Source organism: Globicephala melas, chromosome 20, assembly GCF_963455315.2.
Source record: "Globicephala melas chromosome 20, mGloMel1.2, whole genome shotgun sequence".
NCBI classification, from domain to species: Eukaryota; Metazoa; Chordata; class Mammalia; order Artiodactyla; family Delphinidae; genus Globicephala; species Globicephala melas.
The window spans coordinates 33,677,649-33,698,764 of record NC_083333.1 but is presented as its reverse complement, the minus strand read 5'-3'; the positions used below and the strand labels follow the sequence as shown (position 1 = coordinate 33,698,764).

At 51.3% G+C, this 21,116-nt stretch overlaps 1 protein-coding gene across 3 annotated transcripts in view; it reads right to left on the bottom strand.

Moving 5' to 3' along the window:
* TBCD (tubulin folding cofactor D) overlaps positions 1-21,116 on the bottom strand; it is a 176,150-nt gene that overhangs the window by 125,908 nt on the left and 29,126 nt on the right. For all 3 annotated transcript variants that reach the window (XM_060290402.1, XM_060290403.1, XM_030843121.2), the window contains exons 8-9: positions 4,941-4,986; positions 3,376-3,508 (exon numbers count right to left, since the gene is read on the bottom strand). In XM_060290402.1, the coding sequence (XP_060146385.1) occupies positions 3,376-3,508; positions 4,941-4,986 (179 nt within the window). The remainder of the gene's footprint in view (positions 1-3,375; positions 3,509-4,940; positions 4,987-21,116) is intronic.

Sequence of the window (21,116 nt, the reverse complement as noted above, 5' to 3'; positions counted from 1 at the left end):
CACAGCCCCTGAACCTCTGCCTGCCTCAGTTTCCCATCTGTAAAATGAGGCCCCACCCAGAGGGCTGTAACGAGGCCAGGTGGGAGGATGTGCACAAAGCACTCAGACCAGGCCCTGTGCAGAGAAAGGCCCAGGAACGCCTCCCCTCCTAGAAGCAGGACAGGCATGCTTGGGCCTGACTCTGGGGCAGCCCCATCTCAGGACAGGGCCTGGGGCATAAAAGGTGACCGGTCGAGTTACAGCATGATTACTGGGGGCCACAGCCTAAGGCCAAGTCCAGTTCCAGATAACTGGGGCTTCAGAGACAGAGCCAACTCAGACACTGTTTAGCTGTGGCCTTGAGGCCTCAGATTCCGTGAAACAAGGATGGTGTGGGCAGTTCCCAAGATGGAGGTTCAATCAACTGCCAATGGCCAGTGACTTAATCAACCATGACTATGCAATGAGGCCTCCAATAAAACCCAAAAGGAAGACTCCCCTGGAAGTCCAGTGGTTAAGACTCCGAGCTTCCACTGCAGGGGGCGCAAGTTTGACCCTTAGTCTGGGAACTAAAATCCCGCTTGCCACATGGCCAGACCAAAAAAAAAGGAGTGGGTTAGGACAGCTTCCAGGTTGGTGAACACAGGGAGAAGCAGGAAGGGTGGGGAACTCAGAGGGCATGGAAGCCTTGTGCCCTCTCCCCAGGTCCTGCCCTCTGCATCTCTTCCACCTAGCCGTTCCTGAGTTATAGCCTTGTATAATAAACCAGTAATCTCAAATAAAATATTTCTCTGAGTTCTATGAGCCGCTCTAGCAAATTATCAAACCCTCCAACCTGTAGCCAGACTGTCAGAAACACAGGTGACAACCTCGACTTGCAATTGGGGTTGGCAGAGGGAGGAAAGGTGTTGAGGCGGGGGGAGACAGTCTAGTGGGCTGAGCCCTTAACCTGTAGGATCTGGTGCTGTCTCCACAAAGACAGAGTCAAAACTGAGTTACACAGTAGGACACCCAGCTGGTGTCCGACAACTGCCTGGTGTTGGTCTGGAAAAGAACACACATCAGAGTTGTTGTCAGAATCAGAGCAGCAACAGGTAACTGAACCAAGGAGAACGTCACCAGGCACCACAGGATTGTGGTCAAGATCATAAAGCTCCCGGGAAGAAGCAGGCACTGGGCAACGACTGTCGACACTGTTACTGTCCTCCAGTGAAGACACACGAGGACTCTACCTCACAGAAAAAGTTCTCGATATCGTCCAGCAACCAGGGACCAGACAGGCTGCCACTGGACTTTCCCTCCTGACTTAACCACAAATCTAGACAAAGTGTATATACCAACCACTGGCAGGCACAAGATGACAACCAAGGCATGGCTACAATCCCTCAGAGCAGGGAAGCCCCCAGGTGCACCCAACTTCCCCTCTGCTTCCTCCCAAAGGCACTTTCTAAACCACGGCACAGGAAAGTACAGCCCGAGCATAGCCGCCGTCCTGCTGGGCAGAAAAAAGAAATCTTGACTAGTGAGATGGCTACTAAGTGGGGATTGACGCTGAAGGAAGGGGAGCTGAAACAGCATCCCAAATTCTCCCTGGATCCTCAGGCAGCTGTGAGGCGTGTGAGACCCAGATGCGCCATCAGAGAGCAGCTGGGAGGCCAAGAGAGCCAAACAGAGTCCAGAGGGCAAGTAACGCTGGGCAGTCACTGAAGTGTGGGTCCAGCAGGAAGGACTGAAAGGCCACGCATGAGACATGAGCGGCTGCTGCAGGAGCAAGGGCCACACCCCAGCAGGGGGAACTGAGAAGGCCTGCGCCCCAGACAGCAGGAGGGGCAGCGTGGCCAGTTACCTGCCTGTCACTAAGGGGAAGGCAACCAAAAAGGGAATGAATCTAAAAGATAAAAAGGGGCTTCCCTGGTGGCGCAGTGGTTGAGAGTCCGCCTGCCGATGCAGGGGACACGGGTTCGTGCCCCGATCCCGGAAGATCCCACATGCCACGGAGCGGCTAGGCCCGTGAGCCATGGCCACTGAGCCTGTGCGTCTGGAGCCTGTGCTCCGCAACGGGGGAGGCCGCAACAGTGAGAGGCCCGCGTACCGCAAAAAAAAAAGAAAAAGAAAAAAAGTAAAAAGAAAATGTATCCGAGGGGATAAAATGAAAAAAAGACGGAAGAGAGAGAAAACAAAGAGCAAGACGGAGACTGAACCCACCACATTAATGATCACACTCAGTGTACAGAGAGATACAGACTGAACAAAGTAACTGGGGTGCTAAATTACTCTCCTTACCACATAAATGCTTGGAGTACTTGTGATAGTTCATTTTAACGTGTCCAGTTGACCGGGTCACAGTGCCGAGATATTTGCTCAAACATTATTCTGGTTGTGTCTGTGACCGTGATTGTGGGTGAAATTAACATTTAAGCTGTGGGCTTAGTAAAGCAGGTTGCTCTCCCCAGTGTGGTGGGCCTTGCCCAATCCACTGAAGGCCTGAGGATCACAGACAGGCTCCCTCTCCCCCAGTGAGAGGGATACTTCCTGCCTTCAGACTCAAGTTGAAACATCAGCTCCTCCTGGCCTCCAAGCCTGCCAGATGTGGGGACTTGCCAGCTCCACAAGCATAAGCCAATTCCTTATGATAAGTCTCTTTACACGCACACACCAATTGGTTCTGTTTCTCAGGGGAGCCCTAATACAGCACAGAATGTTAATTTTCCACAGCATCTGCAAAGTAACCACTAACATTTAGTCTCATAAACAACTTACAGAACAAGCTGTATACAGAACACCTAAAAGGTATTTCAGTAAAACATCACTAAAACATAACACACTTCTCTGGAATTTCCTATAATTGGAGACAAACTTAATCAAATAATTCCTCCCAAACCACACAAATGAATACGTGAAATAAAACTGAAGACTGCTAAAATGCAGTACCACCCCCAGCACAGCAAACAGTCTGTTTCCGGGGGAGCCACTACTTCAAAAGAACCCTTAAGACATCGTTTCCATCCACAGGCAGAGACAGCTCTCCTTTCTGAGTAAACCTCGAGGAAGGAGCCCATGACCCAGACTGAGGTGACCAGAATGGAGCCTTCCCTACGGTGCGACCCGCCAGTGAGGCTGCCCTACACTTGAATGACAAGCACTCTCAGTGAGTGCGAAACAAGCCTTCCTTGTCATCAGTTCCACTTCAAGATTCTACCTGGAAGATGTGGGGTCAGAAAATAACCGAAAGAAAAGGTGTTCCTTTCAAAATCAGAAACACTGCTGAGACTGGGGAAAAAATGAAAGCAGGAGGACACGTCAATCAGCCCGCTGTGTCCAGCCCCCTGAAACACCTAGCCCCGCGCCAGCCTCCCGACACACCCTGGTCGCGTGGTTACCACTCAGTCCACTCACCTCCACTTGGCCACCTGGGGCTTCAGGAAGGTCAGGCCCAGCCGCTGCACAAGCTTCACCCCAAGCTTCCGGAGCAGGGTCTGGTTGCTGTCGGGGAGCCTGCAGTTGTCCAGGCACTGGAGAACGGTGGCAGCTGTGAACACAGCACATCTCGCTCAGTTTGGTGGGAAGGTTTTGTGTCATCTCCCAAACCCACCAACCCCACCTGACACGCACGACACCAAAACCAGACACTTCCACAGGCCCCCCCGACCCCAGTCAGTGTGAAGGCCTACATCTACGCTGGACCCCTTGAGCTCTGCTTCATAAAGACCCTTTCACCCCATGTCATTTACTAAGTGCAGCTGGAGTCGGACCTGCCCAACCCTCTCACTGTGAACCACGGATCTGGAGATGGAACGCAGAGGAACCCAGGGAGGGAACAGTGTCCTGGGCAGAGACAGCGGGCACGTGCCTGGAGGGTGGAGCACATGCAGGCCATGAGGACCATGCAGACAGGCTTAAGCATGAGGCTGCAAGAACAGAGAGGGGTCTCTACAAGCAGGGAAACTGTGTGATCGGGCCCCCTTGCAGTCAAGGCTATTTGGGGCAATGAGGCGGGCATCGGGGGAAGCGGAGGCCAGGAGAGCACGCAGGACCATGTTTCATGTGAGACAAGGAGGGGGCGTTCAAGACAAGTTGAAATGGCATCTGGGTAACTTCCCAAAAGACCCAAACGGCGCACAGTGACCAGCGTAGGTATAACTGACAGTAACTCAAGATGGACCTGGGATCTGTGTGTGCGAGTCCATCAAGGACAACGTGTGACGATGCTGAATGGCGACTGCTCATGTTCTGTGTGACAATGACATCAAGGTTATGTTTCCAAAAAGAGTCAACAGATGCCAGTGGAATGATAGGGTGTCTAGGTGGTGGGTGAGGGGGAGCATGGATGAAACAGGAGTGCCCATGAATTAAAAACCTGAAGCTTGTGATAGAAATATGAGAGGTCACTATACCAATCAGTCTTCCTGTATGTGTATGAAATGTTCCATGATGAAAACTTCAAGAAATAGACTCTACTACCTAAATCTGATTCATACATCTTCTAAAACATGGACTAAGAAATTTCTCTTGTTCCAGGGAGTAAGCCTTCCTGCAGCGAAAATCACTATACTGATTTTCATAAGTTGAGGTTCAATCTAAAATTAAGAGAATGAGGCAAAAAGGGCAAATGATGTAGCCATGGTGCTGGGAAGAATGCAGTTGGGCCCCAGGAAGCGAGCCAGAAACCTCAGGGCTTCATCTACATCCCAAGGCCCCCAGGATCAAGACCAGACAGTCAGGGCATCAGGAACCCAGACCTCCTCCCTAAGAGGCCTGAGACCTAACAGTCAGATTATTAACACATACGTACATACACACACACACACAAAGAAGACCGAAAAAAAAGACCTATGATAGTATCCAAATATAGCAAGTCACAGATTTTTGTGCCTGTGAATAAACTGTTAAAGAGACACATTTGATCATAATTCAGGCAAACTCATGTCACAAACACACCCTCACTTACAAATAAACCTTACCGTAGGGTAAACAGTCTTCACGTTTTCCATGCTTAAATATTTGTGCCTTAAAAAAAAGAAAAAAAATTCTGTTAGAATTTGCAAATACATTTACAAATTTAAAACATCAATTATCAAAACAATTCATCACATCTTCCAGGATTTTTATTCTAGACACTCGCCAGGAAATAACAAGAGAAGAGTTTCTGTACATGACAAAGAAAGGAATTACAAGAGACTAGAGAGGAAATCTTCCAAAGGGGCAACGTAAACCAGAGATGCAGCGGTGAGGCCCTGCTCACTGACACACGCCCGCGTTGAAGTTAAGGGTGCTGGCCTGTAAGGAGAGTAAGGAATCGTACCGGGTTTCCATGACTAGCGTGTACCTGAAGGTACCAAAGGATAAGAGTTACAGGTCGAATTATCCGACACAAAGGTAAGACACCCACGTACTCATCCTCGTTCTGAGCCAGCAAAGGAGAAAGGGCCCCTCCTGCTTCTCACACACGTGGGGCCGGCAGGCTGTCAAAACCTCAAATACCCGGAGTCCTCAACCTGAAATTTTACCCTCCACTTTCAACTCTGCAAGACTTGGGTATCCAAGCCCTTAAACGAAGAACCCTCAAGCTAAGCAACTCTAAGAAAACAGCTAAGGAACTTCTTCTCCTTCAAGAATTACTATTTGGGGCTTCCCTGGTGGCGCAGCGGTTGGGAGTCCGCCTGCCGATGCAGGGGACACGGGTTTGTGCCCCGGTCCGGGAAGATCCCACATGCCGCGGAGCAGCTGGGCCCGTGAGCCATGGCCGCTGAGCCTGCGCGTCCGGAGCCTGTGCTCCACAACGGGAGAGGCCACAACAGTGAGAGGCCCGCGTACCGCCAAAAAAAAAAAAAAATTACTATTTAACTGGCAAGGTGAGACCACTTCTGTCTTAGACCATCTGAAGGTACGTGGGCCCAACCGCACTGGACCCCGTCCCCCGACACCAGGTCCTGCTGGTGAGGGAGCTGCTCAGCCAAGGTGAAGAGAGTGAACACCATCCCAGACACTTAGTCAGTGGTGTTTCACATGGAGACCAACCACTCCGGGGCCCTGGACACTCTGAGGCAGGCTCACAGGAGAACAAGACACAGGGCTCAGACCCACAGGCCCAGGACATCCCAACACTCAAAGCACCATGGAACCTCCCAGCCAGTGGCCCATGGCTCCACCGCCTCTCCCAGCACACGTGATAAGTGCCTCACCTCACCAGCCCTGCTCTGGCCCTCTGCTGCAAAAGCCCCTTGGCAGAAGTCACGCTCTCCTTCGTGCTTTCTGCCCTTCCTCTCCCCGCAACAACTCAACCCCAAAACCATGAGCCAGCCATCAGATTAGGAAGTTCAGGACATTTCACTCCCCCACAACTTTCCATGACCCACACTACAAGTGGAGAAGGACCCCCGGACGTTCACGGGCCACATCTGAAATATCCCCATTTCATGACTGGTAAACCACTCCCAAAACACTTGAAATGTTTGTCTTTACAATCTGGGTTTATGAGGAGGGGGAAAGTCACCTGCATCCCCTAGCTTCTTCCTGGTGAACTTTTTTTTTTTTTTTTTTAACTTATTTTATTTTTGTCTGCACTGGGTCTTCGTTGCTGTGCGCGGGCTTTCTCTGGTTGCGGCGAGTGGGGGCTACTCTTCGTTGTGGTGTGCAGGCTTCTCGTTGTGGTGGCTTCTCTTGTTGTGGAGCACGGGCTCTAAGCGTGCAGGTTCAGTTGTTGTGGCACGTGGGCTCAGTAGTTGTGGCTCAGGGGCTCTAGAGCGCAGCCTCAGTAGTTGTGGCACACGGGCTTAGCTGCTCTGCGGCATGTGGGATCTTCCCGGACCAGAGATCGAACCCATGTCCCCTGCATTGGCAGGCGGATTCTTAACCACTGTGCCACCAGGGAAGCCCCCTGGTGAACTTTTAAAGGAGTCAGGGAGGTGGCTTGGTGGAAAGGAAGGAGGAAACCATCCTGCAGCCAGATGAGTCTGAGCAGGACGTGTGAGCCCCAGGGTGAGCCACCCACAGCCCTGGGCACAACGCCCGCCACCCTCCTCCTGCAGCAGAGGCCACGAGAGCAACCCCATCTACTACGCTGGCCATCAGCCTCCTGCCCCGACTGCCACAACAGGACCAGTGGACTGGCTCAGAAGGACAGACACCCAAGCTGGTGGCCGTGGAGCTGGTCTGGGACCAGGAGTAAGGAAAGGGCGGGCCACACCATGCAGCCCACTGCCGTCTGTCACCTGCCTCGATCCCTCCAGCTCCGCTGCAGCCTCCATGCAGGCCACTGCCGTCCCTCACCTGCCACGCATCCTTCCAGCTCCGCCGCGGCCTCCCCCAGGAGCTAGGCCAGGCCTCCATACAGGACTCAGACAGTCCAGACCCCAGCAGTAAAGCTTACAGAACAGACCACTGTGGTTAGATATCTCTAACTTTAAAAAAACTAAATGTCAGGGTTCACATAAACAACCTGGATGCAACGGTCTCAGCTCCAAACTGCCTCACATACAAACCAGGACAGAGAACCTGGCCGAGGATGGGGCTTCACCGAGGGTCCAGCTCCTCCTCCAAGCAGGAGGCCCAGCCTGCAGGGCTGAGGGGGCGTCTCAGGGCTGGCCCAGCCCAGATCGCAGCGCCAGCGTGCCCTGCGGACACATACCACCTCCCCTCTGTTTTCGGGGCACAAAGCCATCCACACGGCCAGTGCCACTGCACACAAAGACAACCGGTGCCACAAGGAAACAGCTGACAATACGACAAGCACACAAGTTATAAAAACCACTCAGGTCTCAATCAACTTTCAAAGTTATAGTAATTATACGCTTAAAAACACAAATAAATGTCTTGGTATAAAAATAACTAACATAAATTTTGCCAAATTTTCTAAAACTGTGAAGCACACTCTAGTACGCCAACAGCTCTATGGTAGAAAATACCACCAGGAAGACTTACCGTCTCAGCTACTGAAGCACCAGAATCACTGCTGTCCTTTCTGAACCCTGCCCACCCCAAGCTCCACGCTGAGTCCGGGCAGCAAGAGGGGAGGCCTTGCCACACCCAGCTGCATGGCGGGCAGACACGGCCAGATTAACAGACATGAATGCACAGTTAAGCATCACTGAACTCAAAGTACCCACTCTGTGTTCTCTTCCAGTGGATACTACAATCAGAATTACTATCATGTGGGAGACAACAAAACTTTTTGTTTTAAAAAGAAGTCCTCAAAATGGTATGCTGATTATGTAGAATACACACTGAAGTATTTACAGGCAGTGGAGTGATTTAATTTAAAACAGTTCAACAACACAAGTGTGTGGTTGTATATTTTATTTTAATATACACACATGTGTGCACATGTGCACACACACACACATGTATACATAAAAATAAAGGCAGGGATTCAAGGACTTCACAAAAGAGCCTAAAGAAACTAAAAGGATAACAAAGGGATTTTATAAACAACTTTACAACAACAAATTAGACGGGACTTCCCTCGTGGCGCAGTGGTTAAGAATCTGCCTGCCAACGCAGGGGACACGGGTTTGAGCCCTGGTCCAGGAAGATCCCACATGCCGCAGAGCAACTAAGCCCGTGTGCCACAACTACTGAGCCTGCCCTCTAGAGCCCACAAGCCACAACTACTGAGCCCTCATGCCACAACTACTGAAGCCCGAGCGCCCTAGAGTCCATGCTCCAAAACAAGAGAAGCCACCACAATGAGAAGCCCGCACACCGCAATGTAAGAGTAGTCCCTGCTCGCCGCAACTAGAGAAAGCCCGCGCGCAGCAACGAGACCCAACGCAGCCAAAAATAAATAAATATATATATATATTTATTTTAAAAAAAAAATTAGACAACCCAAAGGAAGTGGACAAATTCCAAGACAAATTCCAAATAAGCAAAAATGGCTTAAGAAATAGAAAATCTGAATAGACTTGGATCATGTAAAGAAATTTAAATTAGTACTTTAGAATCTTTCCATAAAGAAACCCCCAGGCCCACATGGCTTCACTAATGAATTCTAGCAAACATTTAAGGAAAAAATACATCCTACATAAACTTCAAGAAAACAGAGGAGGAACAGTTCCCGGTCCTCGCCTGATACAAAAGCCACAGACATCATAGGAAAACCGCAGATCAATGTCCCTCATGAACAAACATATAGAAATCCTTAGGACTTCCCTGGTGGCGCAGTGGTTAAGACTCCACACTACCAAGGCAGGGGGCATGGGTTCGATCCCTGGTCAGGGAACTAGATCCCACATGCATGCTGCAACTAAGAGTTTGCATGCCACAACTAAGGAGCCGGCGAGCCGCAACTAAGACCTGAAGCAACCAAAGAAAATAAATAAATTAATTAATTAAAATAATTTCTTTTTTATATCCTTAACAAAATACTAGCAAAATGAATCCAGGAACATATTAAATGGATTTTACTCCATGACCAAATGGGATTTATTCCCCATTTGCAAGGAATGCAAGGCTGGTTTAACATTCAAAAATTGATTTATATAATACATCGTATTAGCAGAACAGAGAACAAAAACATACAATCAGCTCAGTAAAAGCAAAAAAAGCACCTGACAAAATCCAACATCCATTCATGATAAAAGTTCCCCATCAACTACAAATAGAAGGGAACTTCCTCAACATGATAAAGAGCATCTATGAAAACCCACAGCTGGTATCATACTTAATGGTAAAAGACTGAACGCTTTCCCCTAAATAAATAGCAAGAAATCGCAACAAATTTTCGATGGAGTGGTGAGAAGGTGCTCCACACTAGAAGTGGGGCTACAAGAGGAGGATCCAGCTTGTCCCAGATGACCCTGAGGGGCTCCACAGAGTCAGCAAAAACACAGAGCAGAATCTTCCAGAAGGGTGGAAGGGAGTCTAAGCAATCAACAATATTAAGACCATATTAAGGGCTAGTGAAGAACAGAAAAAGATAAGCAAAATACAAGAAAATCAAAACTGTACAAGTTGTGGTCCACATGTGAAAGAAACAAAAACAAGACAGGATTCTGATCAACGGGAATGTTAGAAAGTAGACTCCATCTGACATTAATACCAGGCACAACGCTCCTTCATAAGGACCCTGGGACTGCAGAGCAGAAAACGAACCCCTGTCATGAATGTTATTGACTGTAAAAGTTACAAACCAATGATTCTAAGCCCAAGACTTAAAGAAGGATACAGAACGGAAGGGAAATGCTGCCAACTCGTATCATGTACAAGTGAATACACACAGGCACTGGCTGAGAAGAAGCAACGGGCGAGGCAGGCAGCAGGGGAGGAAAAGCACCATGACATCCTCTTACAAAGAGGGGTGGGATCAGGAGACCCTGTGGAGAGGGGATGGCAGAGGAAACAGGTCCAGAGCACCTAAAAACAGTGACATTGTCAACAAAGCTGGGAGATAGCAGGAGGGGCATCAGCAAGCCAGCAGATGGGCTGGAGCACATTGTGCAGGAGGAAGAGGCAGCAATCACCCTCAGCACAAAGCGGGTTGTCTCCGGGAGAAGGGGCTGTGCTGACAAGAGCAGACAAGGGCTGATGTATTGTCATCACCAAGCCTCTGGACTGCTTAATCTCTTCACCAAGTGTAGAATAAAAATGATTTTTCAAAGAAGAAGGAGCTCTTCCTACACTACCCACTGACTGTGCTGAGGATTCTCCACGAATGTCACACAGAGAAGCATCCAGACCCCTGACCACCTGTGTGACGGGGCAGGAAGGCACCCTCTCTGAATCTCAGTTTCCTCAGTAAACGACAGGCGGCAGTGATGGTACCAGTTCGCTGAGCCACTCAGAGAATAAAATGCAAATGAACATAAAACGCATTATATTAACCAATGATATCTGAATTGTCTCCAACCTGGTAAATACAGAAATATTCCTTTCGTTTGTCCAAAAACTATTTTCTTTTAAGAACTCTTCCCTAGGTTTCATTTACAAAATTTAAAGTTAACTTACTCCATGTAAATTCAAATGCATCCAATTTAATATATTTTAGACACAAGTCATCCATTTTCAGAACAATTACTCCTGAGCAGAAACACTTGGTTACTTCCATGTGAGGACTTGGAATCTGGGAGGGCGCCAAAAGCACCAAAATACCCACTTACCGTCTGCAGACCAGTGGTGTGATGGGGTCCACACAACGTGCGATGAGATGCCTAATAGTGCCGGGGGGCGGGGGGGGGGCGTCAAAAACAAACCTCACCGAGAAGCTTCCCTTCAGCAGCTCTCAGCGCAGGGACAAGGTCTACCGATGGGCACCCCATGCAGGCGGGCCGCGGGTACACTGTTCTACTGGAGCATCGGGTCAGACGGGCACCTTGGCCAGTTCACCCCCCTCACTCCTGGCAGCTTTGTTATGAATAGAGCAGAGCCTCCTTTTACTCTCAAATACATAGTGTGGATAAAAATCGTACGGTCACCCTATGTGGCAAGTTCTCTGACCTCCTCCCCTCCACAGCCGGGGTCTCTGGGGTCATTGCCTCCCTCCCTGGGGCCAGGGGTCTTCCAGCTGCTTCAACCAACAGAGCCAGGCAGAAGCAACACTGTGACTGCCAAGCCCAGGATCCTCTGCCTGGGACACTCTCCCTGGAAACCCAGTAGCCACATGCAGAGGTGCCATGCAGGAGCCACAGTCCACAGGCCCAGCTGAGCCTAACCCTTCTAGTCACCCACACAGTGCGGGCTTCTCAGGCAAGGCCCTTGGCAGCACGAGGCAGAGACAAGTGCCCCCCCAGCCCATGCCCTGGCCTGTCAGGACCCACAGAATCCACACACAACAGCTGCTGTGCAGAGCCACAGGCTTAGGGGGTGGCTTGTCCACGACAGACACAGCTCCCTCCTTAGGATCCGTGTGAGGGACTGAAATCTCACCCTGCAGGCACCACCCTGGCAGCAGTGTGCGGGACACATGGGGAGGCCACTCTCAACGTCCGGGAAACTGAGGTGGGGCGCCTAGACCAGGGCAGACGGTCTGCAGGGGGAGGGAGGCTGGACAGGCAACGGCAGGAAACAGAACTGACAGCACCTGGTGACCACTTAAACGCTCTTTGGTCTCATTCACTGATAAATAATAAGAATTTAAAATACGAGGAAAGGCCCCAAATGCTCTCACACATGAACATCCTTCATTTGCCAAATTCCTTACAAAATCTAAGTAAGAGAAAAGAACAAGTAGTGAAGACTTCCCAGGACAACTGTCACTGACACAGCCCGCCACTGGGCATGGGCAGATGGTGACAGTCCCCCATGGTCCCCACCCCACAGAGGGGACCAGCCCCAAGGCCAGGCTGCAGGCCACTGTCTGGACCAAAGGGGACCCAATACCCCACCTTTTATGGGTTCAAGGTGGGTTCTTTTTTTTTTATGGTACGCGGGCCTCTCACTGTTGTGGCCTCTCCTGTTACGAAGCACAGGCTCCGGACGCGCAGGCTCAGCGGCCATGGCTCAAGGGCCTAGCCGCTCCGCAGCATGTGGGGTCTTCCCGGACCAGGGTACGAACCCGTGTCCCCTGCATCGGCAGGCGGACTCTCAACCACTGTGCCACCAGGGAAGCCCAAGGTGGGTTCTTTTTATCCCTACACTTTTCCTGACCTTGAAGCCCACAGGATTTCCCAGGGGTGGGGGTGCTCTGTATGCACAAAGGCAAAGGTCACAGGAGTTACAGACTCTCCCATGAACAGACTCAGAATGGCTAAAGGGATGAAAAGGAACAAAAATCACAGAGGGCCAGGGCTTTGATTTTGTTTCTTAGTCTATTTTTCCACGTAAAGTAGGGCCATCTTCACTGCCCTTCCCTCCTGAGAGCACACGGTCCAACCCGGCATGTGCAGAGAACAGTGACCCCCAGCAACGGGAGGAAGTGGCCAACAGAAATGCTCTCATCTTCAGATGGTCAGGAGGATCCATCAGCCGGGCCACTAAATGGGGAGTGTACCCCATTTTTCATGGAAGCATAAAACATGAGCCAACTGAAAACCACCAGCTGGAAGCACACACTCCATACAAGCCCTCACACCACAGAGAGACGAGACCACACAGCACACCCATCTGAGGAGAGATGACCGCCAGGTCTGCTCCTGTTGTTCTAGAAACCAGCACAGCATAAAGTGCAAACAAATGCATTTCCCAGTAATCACTCTAAACCACCACACCTTCCGATCACTACCCACCCAAGCCAGCTCTTCTGCACCATGCAACCAGCTTCCCTCCCCAGGGCATGTTCTCCAGCCATAAATCACAGGCTGTCGGCTGTTGAGAGCAAGTCCGCCCGGCTGCCAAGCAGGAGATGCTGGTCTGAGGCCCCTGAAGGCACCACTGAGTCAAGGGCAAGAAAAGCAGCTCCACCCTAGGCCCTGGGAGAAAGGGGCCCACACCACACGGCTCGGGGTGCCACTTACTAGCACCCAAGAATTACCCTGTGAGCTGATGAGCACTGGCACTGAGGGGCACCTCACTGCATGATGGCCCCATTCCCAGTCCCTCAGAAAGACGTGACATCACAAACGCACCAACCAGCAGACAGGATGGGGCTCAGGCAGGACAAGCTCCCCCATTCTGTGCTCCTGAGTCCTGTCCCAGAGCAACAGAGGGGACCACGCCCCAGTATCACAGCTCTTCCTGGATGTGCACACACGAAGGGGACAAAACGTAAACAGAAAGGACCATGAGCACTGACACAACAGTTTCAGGCTGGACGCCACTCCAGAGCTTGACTGATGGTCCCTGCTGGAGCCACAGAGCCGAGCCAGGACCAAACCTTCCATGCAAGGCAACAAAGCCCAACAGCTTGGCGCCCTCTGAGTAACACCCAAGGGCGCTATACAGACGAATTCTCTTAACTCACGCTCCAGGCCCCCCTTCCCTGCAGGTCAGAGGAGAAGAACCCCACCACGTGCACCACCCTCCACCCCGACACACACACACACATACACACACACACACACACACACACACACACGAGACTACTGGCTTGCAAAAATAAAAGGGAGGGGGAGGGCCACCACCACCCCAAGAAATGACAGTAACCTAAAACTGTACAGGGGATCACTAAGAAATACAGGAGGACAACTGGCCTGAAGGCCATGCCCACCAGACTGTGCTCAGGACCAGGCCTGAGGGAGGGGAGGGGCAAGCCAGCCCAACCAGAGGCACTTCCCACCCCAAGAAGAAGCAAGACATCTGTTCTCTCGAGAGGGTGCCTGGTTTACTTCCTCAGGATTGCATACACTAAGGGGAAAACAAAAAACTTCCAAATGTGGAAAAATTTTAGTTGTTGAAATTGAGTTTTCAATGGCTAGGATAACAGCTGATTATTATCAGCTAGGACCCAGAATGAAAAAATACAATTCTGATAAAATGCACTTATATCAAGTAAACTATAAAGGATTTTAAGTACACAAATATGTAAATAAAAATTAACTTCAAAAAGAAATGTTTAAATGATCAAAATAATCACATTAGTTTTATCTTCCCATTATGTGTTAAATCTTTTCCTAACCTAACAGTGAAATCCCAATCATAAACACACCTTCACAGGAGGGGAGACGGCCCGGCCCGCCCCGCCCCAGTCACTGACTGCAGCTTCCTGCGTCCTGTCTGGAAGATGAGGCTGCATGGTGCACAAGAGCCCAGAGGACACTTGACGACTGTGACCTCCTGTTTTCAGATGTCAATCTGCTCATAACGACGTATTCCACCACCTTATTATCTACCCAGCTTCCTCAAATGTTCTAAACAGCCCCCGCGGAAGTCAGGATCCTAATAACAAACTGCATTAAGATGTTGCCGTTTAAATGACCCCTCCTAGACCCTAGCGTTTGGGCTGCCTGTGGTCCTACTACACAGAGGGGCCCAGCTTTCCAGGGCACGGGGCGGATGACTGGGAGGCCACTCGGGGTGGCCCTCGTCCAGCCCACCCACCCCAAGACAGCGTGGTCAGACTCTACAAACCATGAGCAACCACACAAAGGTACAGGCACAAGCAGGCTTTCTACCGCCCCTAATACAGGAATTTCAAACACCATGTAGCAAAAAAAAGCTAAAAGCTCTTCCCTTAAAAGGGTCAGAATCAGTCTGAAGGTCAGCAAAGATGCTGCCCCACCTCGACCTCCACTATGGGAAGAGCAAGCCTGAGGATGGCAAAGACCTGCAGGAACAATCTTGGAGGGAGAGCCAGACCAGTCGACTCCAGTCCCTCCCGAACATGCCCTGTTAGGACCACTTACTCAGTGCTAATGATTCTTCAGATAAATATCAATTCTCAGTCGATTCACAAGTACCAAAAACACTGATCATACATCTCCTATTTGCCTAACGAAGTGACGTGTGAAGGATGCAAAAGGCATAATTCCTGCCACAGAAACTTAGAAATGATCAACATAAAGCCTGCAGTTCCCAGAGCAGAGGTCAGAGGAGGAGGTTGTGACACACAGGGGAGCGTCCCGAGAAGAGCTGGCTCGGACGCAGAAGTGGCAGGGGTCGTGCTCTGGTGCCAAACCCAGGGGGAGGAGGGGGCTCTGTGCGGAAGTGAGACAAGAGGAGACACAAGGAGGAAAGGGAGGAAGAACCTCGCCTGGGACCAGATGGGCAGAGCTAAGCCCACTGACGGGCTTTGACAGGGCAGGCGACCTGGGCAGCAGAAAAGCAGCATGGGACCCAGAACACCCAGAGGCGGTTGTCACTGCCCAGAGGGACCCTTCAGACTGGACCAGCCCCTGAATGGAGGGAGGGCAGCAGCAGGCAGATGGCCGAGAGGACCCTGGACAGCGTGAAGGATGGGCCAGGGAAGTGGCCAGCACAGCCCAGCAAGCACTGGACCAGTAAAGGAGGGCGGGGCCTCGGAGACGCCTCAAGCCACCTCCCCACCTTGGGGCTCGGCCCTGGACTTAGCCTGTGAGAGCACAGACAGCACCGGCCAGCATCCTCCTCTGCGTCTGGGTCTCACTCGCAACTCAGGCGGGAGGAGGGAAAAGCCACAGCACAAGACGCTACCTTGACCTGCGGAGCCTGAAGCACAACAGGTGCACAGAACCAGGGCTCTGGGACCAAGGACAGAAACAAGGACTAAGGTCAGTGGAGAGTCGGGCACAGACAGAGCCTGAGGGACCCCTGTGCTGGAGGGAAGGTGAGGGTGGCCAGGCAGCCAGGTAAGTGGGGGCTACGAGGTGGGGCACCACGGTGGAGGGACACTGGCCAAGCAGTCTGCATTTGTCTCATAGAGCACAGCGCTCTGTGTTTGTCTCTCATCCAAGAGGCAAAGGCATTGCGATGGCTAAGCCCCTTCCCGTGCAAGCGTGGGCCCAGGCTGGCTGCCTGCAAGCACACACCTGTCCAGCAGGACACGTCACCCCATCACACAGCAGGTGTACAAACCAGGCCGCCGGTGAACGGAGACAAGCCTCACACAGCGCGTGTTCTAACAAGACCCGTGCACTGGGCAGCCCGCCACGCATAAAACAGAGTCACATGAGATTAAAGCAGCCTCAGAGTTGGCTGCTCCACATCTTAGACCCCCAAGAAAACTGAAGATGGCTTATTTCACCTGAATCCTATAGGAGCACATGAACATTACATAAACATCCACACCCTGAAAATGGTCACATTCAAATCGTTCTACCACGTTTTCCTCCACCGGAAACCCTGCCCCAGGCAAGTGCTATGACTAAAAAGCCCAGTTTGGTTAATTTGTCCTCTGGCCAAACAACTTTAATGAAACCACAGGGTGCCGTTTCCAAAGAATCCTGAAAGAAGAGGAATCAAAGCCACATGAGAAATGTTCTGGGTAAGCAAGTGCCTTCTCTTCAAGTTCAAGGGTGAGCTCACACCACGCTCTGAGGCCAGAGGCCTGCTGCTTCCCTTCCACAGACGGGGGCATGGAGAGGGGCTGCCCCCGCTGGGATCTCAGGTGCTGCTGTAGGACCCGCTCCTCCCTGGGGGACAGAGCCAACCACGTCTGGAGTCTGGGGCGCGCATCCGGGGTGCGGCCTGCCCGTCCGAGGGTGCGGGCCACCTGCTCGACAGCCACCCTGACCTGGACATGAGGCTCCTCCACGTCCTTAAACCACGTGCCAAAGCAGGGTCCCCGCCCTCCCCACAAGGGGCTCAGGCTGTGGGACTGTGGGCATCTGCTGTCTTCACTTCCCTGCTCTTTAATCTTGTTTGTGACTGCTTTACCCTTTAACAAGGTGTACTTGTGACAGTGACAGAACGGACAGAAGAACCTCACTGTGAAGGGGGGACAACCCCAGCAGCTGGCAAACAGAATGGCGCGCCCCCGTCCGCTGCCCGCCCTCGGGAAGCACACAGAGCCACCTGTCAGTCAGTCTCTAATCTGAGGAGCCAGAGCGGAGACGGCATGCCTGCCAGTGTGAGCGGAGCGCAGCAAGTTCAAATGGCCACCAGCCTCAATTTTTTTTTTTTTTTTTTTTTTGCGGTACGCGGGCCTCTCACTGTTGTGGCCTCTCCCGTTGCGGAGCACAGGCTCCGGACCCGCAGGCTCAGCGTCCACGGCTCGTGGGCCTATAGCCTCTCTGCGGCATGTGGGATCCTCCCAGACCGGGGCACGAATTCGCGTCCCCTGCATCGGCAGGCGGACTCTCAACCACTGCGCCACCAGGGAAGCCCCTCAATTTTTAATATTGTGTTTCCCTTCCTTGAATTTCCTAGATTTCCATTAATCCTAATGCTTAAAGAGGGACTAAACCAAAGGGTGTTTCAAAGATCTACAGTAAAGAGGCCTTCCAATGAAATGAAGTTGCCAAACACTTATTTCCTTGCCAGAGGGTTAAAAATCATCCCTGCAAGAGGAACAGGCTTCAAGGGAAATAAAAATGAAGCGCCAGTTTCGATGGTACTTGTTACGAGTCCACCTGTTTCGCCTAACCCACACTAATGAGCAGGTGGATAGAATGAAGCCAAGTGCATCGAAGGAGGCAGACGCAATCCTGAAGCACAGCACACCTGCAGGTTTCATCATGCACAGGGGACACCCAGCCTCCCCGTTCAGGTCTGACAAGCTCATGGTGAAACCGCTCCCGCCCGGGAGAGTTCAGCACCAACACTGTCTCCTCCTGCCCAGGCGGCAGTAGCAGCAATTAAACCAAATTTCTCCTTCAAAAAAAGGAAAGGAAAGAACGTGCATGATTCCAGAAAGACCTGGGTTTTCCAGAGGAAGCACTAGGCTTCTGAAGGCTCCAGAAGGATGTGCCTGCCCTGGGAGCTGTGGGAGGGCCAGGCCTCCCCTCCCCTGGCAGGGCTCTTACACCAGGTGATACCCTCACTGAGGGCGCATCTCCCCGACAGCTCCTGGGTGCGGCTGCCAAAGGGCCTCGGCCCCGCAGGGCTTCCTCCTCTGGGCCAACAAGCGGGCAGGGACACAGGGTTCAACTTTGCTAAGCCTTTGGGAAAATCATTTTATTCCTCAGGAGGAAGAGAAAATGGAGGCCTTCTCTCCTCCTGAGTGTCAAACGGGGAGATGTCCCAATAAAAAGCACTTCCCCACTCATGGCCAGTGAAGGGGCCAGCAGGAGGGCAGCAGTGGGCTTGCCAACGCCTGTGCCCCACCCGGGGAAGAAGGAACAGAACTTGGGAACAGGGTTTCCCTGGTGGCACAGTGGTTAAGAATCCGCCTGCCAATGCAGGGGACACAGGTTCAAGCCCTGGTCTGGGAAGACCCCACATGCCGCACAGCAACTAAGCCTGTGCACCACAACTACTAAGCCTCAGCTCTACAGCCCGCAAGCCACAACTACTGAAGCCCGGGCGCCTAGAGTCCATGCTCTGCAACAAGAGAAGCCACCGCAGTGAGAAGTCCTCACACCGCAATGAAAAGTGGCCCCCGCTCGCCGCAAATAAAGCCCACACACAGCAATGAAAACCCACCATAGCCAAAAATAAAATAAGTTAAAATAAATTAATTTTTTAAAAAAACTTGGGAACAACCTAGTGACAAGCAGTAAGAGGATCAAAAACGTTAAAAAAAAAAAAAGCACTGGCGCCCCCAGGACTCTCGCTGGTGGCCTGAACGCACAGGCCTGCCGCTGCCAGTCCAGGCAGGGGTTACACAGGCCTCGCCAGCTGCACGCCCCAGGGGTGGTCACTGCTGGCTCCAGCCCCATGGTGGAGGCACCTGCGGCTCAGCTACCCTGACCTGAACACAGCAGTGGCCTCTGGAGAGGCAGCTTCCAGGCCAGGGGGGCCTGGCAGGAGACCCCAGGAGCCTGTCAAGGACACAGATTCCAGACTGGGGGAAGGAGGTCTAAAGCAGGACAAAAGTGAGTCAGGAAGCAGCACCAGCGTCTGGGCGGGTCTACCCTGCAAGGCCAAGTGGACCGACAGGCTTGGCTGTGTTCGTCAGACCCTTGTTTCTCTGTGACCTAAGACTTCTCAATGTGACTCATACAAAAAACTAAGAATCCACTTACACTCAAACTTTCAAATAAACCATCTCAGCTGCATCCACCCATCCTTCACCAGGGCTGGATGCCCTGCACTACCTCCCTCCCCTGCCCGCCCAGGACCCCTGCAGCAATGGCCTGGTGACCAGGACCACCGGCTCCCCTCTTGTCAACACTCAGCATCATTCCTGGCCAGCCACCTCCAGCACTGACCCCCATCATAGCAATAAAGTCTTCCTTAAGCACCTCCCCACACATGCAGCTGGAACGAGAGCCACCTACAGGCATAGGCTGATACCTGTGTTCCATCAGTATCACAGATGCGCCAGCCATAACAATTTTTTAAAAACCTCAGAAACACAGAAAAAATATTTAAATTATTGTTAAACTGGGGCTTCCCTGGTGGCTCAGTGGTTGAGAATCCGTCTGCCAATGCAGGGGACATGGGTTCGAGCCCTGGTCCAGGAAGATCCCACGTGCTGCAGAGCAACTAAGCCCGTGCGCCACAGCTTCTGAGCCTGTGCTCTAGAGCCCGTGAGCCACAACTGAGCCCGCGTGATGCAGCTGCTGAGGCCCATGCACCTAGAGCCAGTGCTCCACAACAAGAGAAGCCACCGCAATGAGAAGCCCGCGCACCGCATCGAAGAGTAGTCCCTGCTAGCTGCAACTAGAGAGAGCCCGTGCACAGCAATGAAGACCCAAAGCAGCCAAAAATAAATAAATAAATTTTAAATAAATTATTGTTAAACTTAAAAAAAAAACCTGTTGCTACTATTGTAGCAAGGAAATTGAAAATATATGCTCAAACAAAAACTTATATACAAAATTTCAGATCAGCATTATTCAGAGTAACTAAGAATTCCCATACAGTGGAGTACTGACCGTAAGGAGGAACAAAGCACTGACACAGGCTACAACGTGGAGGAACCGTGAACACATGATGCTAAAGGAAAGAAGCCAGACTCAAAAAGTCACATTGCATATGATTCCACTGTATGAAATGTCCAGAATAAGCAAACCCAGAAAGACAGAAAGTAGATCACTGGTTGCCAGGGGCTGGGGGATGGCAGGGGAGGAACAGGGAGGGACTGCTAATGCGTGTGGGGTTTCCTTTAGGGGTGATGAGAGTATTCTGGAATTAGACAAGTGGTGATGGTTGTACCCTGTACATATACAAAATAATCACTGAACTTATATACTTTAAAAAGGTGAATTATGTGAATTACATCTCAACTTTTTAAAAACCATTGTAAGTATAACATATCACATTTATTTACAGAATGAAAGGACACATGAATAAACAGATCACCTCATCAGACTACAGGAACATGTTTTATTTTTCCAGGTTTCTTTTTAAAACGTCTTGAGATACCCTCATCATTTAAATGCCAATCCTTCCTGAAGACAATGGCATCATAAATGAAAAGACACAGATGAGAGAACATTCTAAGTGCAGGGCAGGGAGGAGGACTGTCCTCTCCGATCCTCCCATCTCCTGTCCCTCCACCCCAGGACATCACACCAACAGCCCCACTTCCCCCAGGCCCTCACGCTTCCTACATCCCGCCAGAACCTGCAACAGCCAAGGAAAGGAGATGGGATGACACCCAAGAAGACGACATCACGCTGAGTCACGGCCCAAATGCCACCATTTAAACATAGTCCAAATGCCCTGCTCTCCTCAAAGTGGGCCCTGAGCTCTCCAGCTTCAGAGACAAGGGCAAGGACGAAATCACACCCACTGCAATGAAA